Source organism: Nycticebus coucang, chromosome 10 (assembly GCF_027406575.1).
Source record: "Nycticebus coucang isolate mNycCou1 chromosome 10, mNycCou1.pri, whole genome shotgun sequence".
NCBI classification, from domain to species: domain Eukaryota; kingdom Metazoa; phylum Chordata; class Mammalia; order Primates; family Lorisidae; genus Nycticebus; species Nycticebus coucang.
Genome location: NC_069789.1, coordinates 109,578,486 through 109,587,483, shown reverse-complemented (window position 1 = coordinate 109,587,483; position 8,998 = coordinate 109,578,486). Strand labels below are relative to the sequence as shown.

The following is an 8,998-nucleotide window of genomic DNA, read 5'->3' as shown; positions in this document are numbered from 1 at the left end:
CCATATTGTCTATGGTACCTCCCCCTGGACAACCCTGTACAGATACTATAAAATAAAGCTGATTTTGGGTGGCGCCTGTGGCTCAAGGAGTAGGGCACTGGTCTCATATGCCGGAGGTGGCGGGTTCAAACCCAGCCCTGGCCAAAAACCACAAAAAAATAAATAAATAATAAATAAAATAAAGCTGATTTTGTGCTTTAGTGCTGGCTGCAGCCATCAGCTCAGTCAGTCCTCCCGATCCCATCCTTTGTTTCCATCTCTTCTCTTATGCTGTATTTTTCTCAGTCCCCACCAATTCCACTCTGGTTCACTCTCCTTCCCCTGTGATGGTTCACAACAAGAAGGGAGTGATAAAGCAAGGGAGGGATGCAAATACCGGCATGAAATTCTTTTTGAGTCACAGGTGAGGGAGTAGATGAATTCATGAATAAGGGAATTCTCATGGCTTCCCTCAGCAAACATGCCACAGATATTATTATTATTATCACAATGTTTTCAGGTGAGGAAAACAAGGCTCAGAGAGGTGAGTGAATGAGTAAAAATGTAAATAAATGAGTATGTAAATAAGTGACAGCATGAGAAGGTAGGCGGTCAGTATGTGGGATTCCCCTAGTGGGTTTCCAAGGTGAAAGGCACTCACACTGCCCCCTGTGCTCTCATTTCTGGAGATATGGTTCCCTTTGGGGTATCCAGGCCCTCCACACACCCACCAAGGAGCATGGGGTCCAGGCCACCAGAGTTGATGAATATTTATTTGGCCCCAGAAGCAGGGCAAGGATCAGGCTGGGTGGGAAAAGCAGATTGGGGGAAAGGGGGATAGTAAACAGGAGCATTAATTGTCAGAGGGCAGGAGTCGGGCTGGGAACCAGACTGCTGCCCCTCCTCCTGCCAGGGGTCCCTGGGGCTTCCGGGTGCGAGTGGGCGGTGGTGATAGCAGGCTGTCATGATTGGTATAATAGGGGGTGAGAAAGCAGGAGTGGATCAGATGATGGGGGCGGGGAAGTTGGGGGACCCAGTGGTCAGAAAAGGCTTCAAAAGGTAGCACTGGGCTTGGCTTTGGCCAGTCTCAGGAGTCTGGGATCAGCAGCCAGACTCCAGGCTTGGCCAGGAGCTTGGGGTGAGGATCAGGGTACAGGCAGCAGCCTCACTCGGTCAGGGGGCCACAGTGAGTGCCACTGGGCAATAGGCCGTCGCGGGTTGGCCAGCATGTCTGCCCAGTGCCGCAGGCCAGCCCCACCTGCTGCCGCCCCTACAGCCACCCTTCCGATGGCCTCATTCTTGCCCAGCTTGTCATAGTCCAGCACGGTCAGCTCCACCTGGACCTTCTAGGGTGGGTAAGGAAGGTAGAGAGGAGACAAGACAGTGAGAAAATGAGGCTCTGAGAGGGGGTCCAGTGTCAACTCTCACTGCTAAGGACATCTCTGCAGACTGTGTGTTAAGGGCCTTGCTAGAGGAGCTGGGTACAGGGCAGTGGGTGGGAGATAGAAGGCACAGGCCTGTGGTGAGAAGTGTGCTCTGGAGCCTTCCTTCCCTGGCAAGCAGGTTTCTATGGAAATGAACCTTCAGGACCCCATTGCTCAGGGGTTAGGAGCCTCCTTAGGGAACAGGCTCTGATGAGGGGCAAAGCTTCAGAACTTTGACATGGGGCAGAAAGCCTTAGGCCTGGCTAGGCTCTGTCTCTAAAGGGGCTTGGGAAGTTTCTTCTTAGTTTCTGAGGGCAAGTTCTGCTTAGATGGAGGGCCAGCTGGCAGAATGCTGGCAGAATGCTCATGCCCAGTTTTAAGGAGACCCTTTCTTTTTTTTTTAGAGATAGTCTCACTTTATCACCCTCTGTAGAGTGCCGTAGTATCACAGCTCACAGCAACCTCCAACTCCTGGGCTTAGGTGATTCTCTTGTCTCAGCCTCTGAGTAGCTGGGACTACAGACACCTGCCACAACACCTGGCTATTTTTTGTTGCAGTTTGGCCAGGGCTAGGTTCAAACATGCCACCCTCAGTATATGGGGCTGGCGCCCTACCCACTGAGCCAAAGGCACCGCCCAAGACTCTTTCTTTCTTTCTTTTCTTTCTTTCTCTCTTTTTTTGAGACAGAATTTCACTATGTCGCCCTCGGTAGAGTGGCGTGGCGTCACAGCTCACAGCAACGTCAAACTCCTGGGCTAAAGCGATTCTCTTGCCTCAGCCTCCCAAGTAGCTGGGACTACAGGTGCCCACCACATTTTTATTTATTTATTTTTTTTGAGACAGGGTCTCACCTTGTCACCCTCAGTAGAGTGCTGTAGCGTCATAACTCACAGCAACCTCAATCTCTTGAGCTCAAGTGATTCTCTTGTCTCAGCCGCCCAAGTAGCTGAGAGTACAGGTGCCCACCACAATACCCAGCTATTTTTTTTGTTTGTTTGTTTAGCAGGCCTGAGCTGGTTGGAACTACCAGCACCAGAGCATGTGGCCAACGCCTTAACCACTGAGCTACTGGTGTCCTGCTAAGACCTCTTCTTTCAATGGGTGGGACAATCTGGTAGGAAATTTAAACTGATAACATAATCTCCCCCATCCCCCCTTCCTGATTTCTAGGGGGATGTTAAAGTCTCCCCTCATCTAGAAATAGGGTTTCTCAAGTGTCTGGGCTCTGGGGGAATAGTTGTCCTGGTAGAGGCCACAGGCAGCCCTGAACTCACCTGGACTTGGTCACAGGGTACCTCAAAACTGAAAGCCTCGTTGTAATAGGGGTTCAGAGTGTTCTTCTTGATGGTAGTTTTCTTCTTCCGCACCTTTTTGCCGCCCTGCAGCAGGTGGACCTTGACATACGGATCTGGGGAGAAGGAGGAGTCTTAGAGCCGCCCACTGCTGAGCTCTCAGACCAATGTAGAGACCACCCACCCACTCCTTAGGTCTGTTCTCTGGGCCAGAATCTGCCTCCATGGTAGCCTGGGTCTCCCTCTCACTCAAGAGACCCTTGGGGTCTACAAACTGTCAGAACCAGAGAACCCACCCCCACACACCTGACAGTCCTCCTACGTCCATCTTCTTTAGGTTTTTGGCCTCGAGGACGATGACAGTGAGCTTCCCGGCAGTAGGGACATAGCGGAGGGAGAAGCAGATGTCTCCTAGTTTCTCTTGCTGAAAGAAGGGGAGGGCCCCATCACCAGAGCCCTGGCCCCACATCCATCCCGCTCTTTCTTCCCTCCCCCACACCTTTTAAGGGAGTGGCCACCAGTGGTACAGTTCAAGGGGATGCATGGACTCATCTCTCTGGAACAGGTGACACAGGCCCCGAGGGAGGTGGTGGGCGGTGCCTACCCTGGGGGCGTGGCCGAGTGCTCACCTCCTCCCGCGGAGCCGCCTGCAGCTCTCGCCAGGCCTGCACTGGCCGCCCTAGGTCCACGGAGCTCATGGGGACCCGCACCTCCCCGATGGCATCGTTGCGGGAGAAGCGGTCGAAGTCGTACACTGACATGACCAGCACCCTGCCCCCCAGCTCCACGTAGGGGACCTGCGTGTGGTGGGTGGGGAGGGACACCGAGAGATCATCAGCAGGACAGGGTGCCGGTGAAAGAGGAAGGAGAGGAAGTGGGGTACAGCACATCCAGGTGGTAGCCGCTGAGTGGGGCAGCGAGGGTCTAAGCAGTGGTTTTCAACCTTCTTAATGTCGCGGCCCTTTAATACAGTTCCTCTGTGTCTCCACCCACAGGCTGAGAGCTCAAGGGAACAGTTGCAGGAGGGTGTCTACGGAACCCAAAAGGGATGGCCCAAGGACCAAGGCAACAGCCCAGGGGTCAGTAGTAGCCCCAGGGAACTATTTTGGGTCCAGTGGGATAGCCCCCAGAGCTGGTAGCTGCCACTTGAGTTGTGGCTGATCCCAGAAAAAGCCAAATGTGTCAATCCCCAAGATTCCAGGGAGTAGGGACAGGCTGTGGAGCATGGGGCACTGAAGGCAGGAGCTTACCTTGAAAGCAAACGTCTCCCCAAAGTGTGGGTTCAGCGTCTGCCGATGCACTTTGGTTTCATGCCGCCTCCTCTTGTCTGGCAGCAGGTAGACCCTCACGTAGGGGTCTGAGGAGCCACCCAGGTCCAAGGCTGCTAATCCCTCAGCTTGTAGGATGCCCACCAGCAGCTGTAGATGCCCAGGCATGGAGGGTGGGGAGAGGAAGCCTGGTCTTAGCCTTCCTTCCAGGGTCTTCTTTTGGAAGGGGCTGGAACCCTTCTTCCACACCCACCTGGCCACTCTGGAAGTCGTAATCCAGTGAGTACTGCAGTCGGCCTAACTCATGCTTCTCTGCCACCTGCTGCCCCAGCCCGGATGGTGCTGGTTCTAGCTCCTCTACTTCTGGCTGCACCTTAGGGAGCCAGGGGTAAGGGCAGGTGAAGTCTTCCCCTGACAGCAGTATCCTTCAGGCTCAGAAGCCTAGGGAGGCTCACAGATCCCTTAGGCTATACCTGAGCCCTGTCAGACCAAGTAGAATCAGTGTTGATTAGTGATGTCTGCTATGGATGTAGAATAGGTATATACAGTATGCCTAGACTGAGACAACAAGTGCTGATACAGAAATGATGCAGATTTTATTTCACATGCTAATGGATGTATTGGGGTGGTAGCTCAAATTGCTGTATTGATTGGTAATCTTGCTACACCCAAGCAGGTAGAAGAAATGGACTATTTACTGTATACTTAGTAATTCTAAAGTAGAACAACAAAAGCAGGTGTCTCCTTAACCTAGGCCAGCAATTCTCAAAATTCAGCATGTTAAGAATTCTCCTGAGTGCCTGGGAAAGTGCCTGGAGTCACCTCTTCAGGGATTCTGATACTGTGGGTCAGGCTAGATCCAGGGTTTGCATTTTGAGAACCCGAAGTGATTCTGATGCAGATGGTCTTTGAACCATCTTAACCAGTGGCTTAAGGGATACAGGTGAGGGCTGAATACCAGGACCCTAAACGACATCCCTAATGGATAATAATTATAACAACCATTTATTGAAAGGGAAGGAGGGAAAATACTAAGTTAGTGACCAAGAACTTAAGGCTCAGAGAAGAACAGTGAATTTCCCAAGGCTACACAGCTAGGAAATGGTCCTCTGGGTTGGAAATGTAAGGCTGTCTGGCTCCCAGGGGAGCATTCCACTCTGCACTTAGTGGTTTAATGTTCAGATCCTGTGGTGTCCTTTTGTTTTCCACTCCAAGGGCCTCTTCCAAAGCATATCTTTCATTCTCCCAGGACTGCTGCACCTGCCCCCACCCTGGTCTCCTCACCCCAAATCCGTCCCCCATAAAGATTCCAGGAATTTATCATAGAGCCCATCTGACCCTGTCCCTCTCCTACTCAGAAAATTTCTATAGCCCTCAAATGCCCTCCTTATGAGGATGCTTTGCTCCAGAGCACAGTATATCTGCACTCCATGCCCCAGCTGTTGTGAAAAATGACTCTTGGTTCTTCAAATGTGCCTTAGAACCCAAATATCCGGCCTCAGCACACACTCCTCCTTTGACTAAATTATCCTTCTCTCTGCTCTCCATTAACTCTGTCCCTTGGGTTTCAACAAAGTCAGCTACTAGGAAGCTTCTGTCTGACCGTCTGGGCTGTTGGCGCTTTCTTCTCTGCACTCCCATACAACCCTCATCTGCCTCAAATATGGCACACATCAGCCTATATTGTGAATGCCTGTGTCACCCTCACCAGACTGGGAAGTTCTTGTGAACAGTGACTAGTTGTGACCCAGATACAGGTCCCCCAAAGTCCTATTGAGGGCTAGACAGACATCTTATTAGAAGATGAGCCAATAAGGTGGGTTTAGGAGAAAAGGCAGCAGGGACAGGCTGGCCCAGCCCTGCCAGGGTATAAGAAGGGGCAGGATTGGGCGGCGCCTGTGGCTCAAGGAGTAGGGCGCCAGTCCCATATACCAGAGGTGGTGGGTTCAAACCCAGCCCTGGCCAAAAGTCACAAAAAAAAAAAAAAGTTGAGACTACTCAACTTAGTGAAAGAAGGGGCAGGATTGAGGGGCTGGGCCAGGCCACACCTTGTCTATGTAACTCTGGCCCAACTCCTTCACTTCCTGAAAGTGGAGCTGGGCTTGGGCCTGGCTCTTCTTGCCCATCCGCCTCCGACAGCGCTTCCGGTAGACACAGAAACAGCAGCTGCAGACGAGGAGGACTGAGACCAACACAATGGTGGCCAGGGCCCAGGGGGGCACTGCAAGAGGGTGGAGACAACACACATTGAGGCTGTGGGAAGCAGGCTGGCTGACTCAGTATCCACTACACGTGGAAGCCAAAATCCCAGCCTCATTTTCCCTCCCGCCATTTCCATTGCATTTTTCCCCATGTTTTCCTTCCAACTGATCAGGCTGACGCCATCAAGATTTGCTTATTAGTTCCACCTTCCTTTCCACTCCTACTCTAATTCCTGCTCACCCTCTGATGCTTTTAGGAGAAGCCCAGCTCCTCCCCAGGCGTCAGTTATCTGTGAAAGAAGGGCGAGGTAGACCTTCCAATTCTGAGATCCCTTCCACGCCATGCCCCTTGATCGTTCTGGTTTTTCTTGCAAACCTGTTAGCTCCTTTCCCCAATTTCCTTCACATTCCAACTCAGGATGCCGCCCAAGAATGCGAGCCAGATTTTCCAGCTCGCTAGCCCAAGTACACCCGTCTGGTTCCCGCCTCTGAAAATCCTGGCCCGGCTTTCCCTCCGCTCTGTGCCCGGGTCCCGCTCACCGGAGCTGTGGCTGATACGGCTGGAGTCCGGCGGCGTGTCGGACGCTGGAGGCCCTGGGGTTGGAGGCTCCGGGAACATGGCAGCGAGGTCCAACAGTCCTTTCTGTGGAGGCACTCAAACGCCCCAGTCTCCCAACTCCCCCAAGGACATCCATTGACTCCTCAGCCCAGCTGAGACTTCAACTCCCATCGTTCCCCGCGCGGCCGCCATGCGCCGACCCAGCTGGCACAGTGAAACTTGCTGGGAGCCGTAACTTCAGCCTCCCCACCATTGGAGCAGTCATTTTTTCCCTGGTTCGATCCCAAAGGGACGCCCCCCCCCTCAAAGCCCCGGGCACCCCGCTGACTTCTGCCCTATCCTGGCCGGGAAGTGGGAACCAGCGAACCGCGTTGCCCAGAGCAACTGCCGGGCTGTACTTGGGCTAGTTGCCTAGGAAACGGCCTGTTGCCATAACAACGGGCGGGGCTGACGCACAGGCGTGGAGTCCCGGCGGGGGCAGGCTCTCTCCCCGCGCTGTTGGTGCCTGGGACCTCCTGGCCCGGATCCCGGGGTCCCGCGAGGGTGGGGAGGGGGCAGCCTGCGGTCCGTGCGGCCACAGCCGTCTTCTCCCTCCGCATCCAAGCCCTGGAGCTGAGGCGCAGTTTCCCTCTTCCCTTTCCCCATCATTGCTGTGGGGTGGGTGGGGGCGACTCTGCCAGGCCCCCCATGTCCTCCTGGGCCTGTTGATCTCTGCCACGCATCCCGCGCTCTGTCTTCACACATATTCCCTTGGTCTGCCTCTGTCTCTCGACACCAAATAGGTGTCTTCCCTAGCTCTGTCTCCCCAGGGAGACAGTGTCGGTGCCTATCTTGCCTGTCGCCTGGCCTCTGTCTCCCAGGGCCTCTCCCTCTCCTCCTCCCCCTCCGCCCGCTCCCCACCCCTCGGCTCTTTGTTTTCCCCACATCGACATCGTGTCTCTCCCAATCTCCCGGTTTCAGGCTCCAACCCTTACAGTGTTTCCTCTAGTCCCTCCCAGCGTCACCCCCACAGCCACCCTCTGTCCTTCTACAGATGGACATGAGGATGTGGCTTAGGGAGGGGATCCCAGCAGCTCCTACCTGCACCGCAGCGGATCAGGACCTCCCGGAGTCAGCTAAGCGCCGGCCCCGCCCGTACGTGGGAGGTGGCGCTGTCCCGGGTACTGATCGTGGAGCTCCGCCGGGCGGGAGCGCGGCTGAGCGGAGCCAGGTCCGAGGGTGTTGGGTGAGTGTGTGTGTATGTCTGTGTTCGGTCCGGGGGTAGACGGAATGCCCCGCCCTACTCATCGGCCTGCCCCCACCCGAGAACCCCGGTGACGCCCACTAATGTTTATCCTGATGCCTCAGAATTTTCTACCTCCTAGTCCAGCCATCAGCCATCCACACCGCTCCCTTTGCCTCAAAACACACACACACACACACACACATACAGTATAGCCCAAAGAACTGGGTGGCAAGATACCTAGCCCTAGGACCCAAGCGACCCATCTGGAGATCTGAGTGTTCAGATACCCATTATAACAGCCCCCAGACATCATCCTCCAAACCCCCCTAACACCAAGGCCCCATGAAATGCACTCCTGGCTGTCCAGACCTGGATACAGACATCTGGAGCCAGCCTGCCTCTGGGAGACGTAACCATCCAAATCTACATTTTTTCAGGTGCACACTGGTGGATTCCTCTAATTCCTGCCCTGAGATGTTTGCCTCTGTACCTAGATATCAGAAACTCATCCCCGCCCCAATATCATTTCTAGACCCATCAACCCACTGGAGCAACCATCTCTGGGGAGAACAGTAATTTAATAAATTATGTGATGGAAGGGAAAATACATACAGATGTGAGGTTCAGGGAGACTTCAGGCAGGGGAGCTCCCTCCAACCTCAGGTCTTAGAAGACTGATCTATTTTCTGATGTGAAAGTGGGGCAGGATCCTGCCTGCTCTTGCTCCTTGGGTAGCCAAAATTCCAGACCCTAACTCCTTCCTTCCTTGGAATCCAGGTTCCAGCCTCATTCCTCCTGTACTCCTCTCTCCCCCTCCCCAACTTCCTTCTCCCTCAAAGAACTAGGAAATCTAAGCTACCACCCTTCTGCTTCTATAAGAAGTCAGAAATCTGGGTCCTCACTCCCCTGGAGTTTAGATTCCCAGTCCCTCTTCCCACAGGGGCCAGGAGTCTGGGCCCCTAACCCTCTTCTCCTTCAGTAATCTGGGCTCAAGTGCGAATCCAGAGCCTGAGTGTAGCCAGGCTGCCCGCTCAGCGCCGTCTGATAGC

General features: G+C 54.0%; 1 protein-coding gene across 2 annotated transcripts; it reads right to left on the bottom strand.

The window, feature by feature from the left end:
• Positions 1 to 734: 734 nt before the first annotated feature.
• SYT5 (synaptotagmin 5) lies at positions 735 to 7,942 on the bottom strand. 2 transcript variants are annotated; one of them, XM_053607723.1, is made up of 9 exons: positions 7,805 to 7,942; positions 6,706 to 6,841; positions 6,013 to 6,185; positions 4,218 to 4,337; positions 3,947 to 4,114; positions 3,326 to 3,493; positions 3,003 to 3,120; positions 2,679 to 2,812; positions 735 to 1,325 (listed from the first exon to the last, which is right to left on the bottom strand). In XM_053607723.1, the coding sequence occupies exons 2-9, from the start codon at positions 6,782 to 6,784 to the stop codon at positions 1,125 to 1,127; spliced, it is 1,161 nt and encodes a 386-aa protein (XP_053463698.1). In that variant the 5' UTR covers positions 6,785 to 6,841; positions 7,805 to 7,942; the 3' UTR covers positions 735 to 1,124. The 2 variants fall into 2 exon arrangements, with proteins under 2 accessions (XP_053463698.1, XP_053463697.1); XM_053607722.1 differs by lacking the exon at positions 7,805 to 7,942 and having other exon boundaries at positions 6,706 to 7,013.
• Positions 7,943 to 8,998: the final 1,056 nt, after the last annotated feature.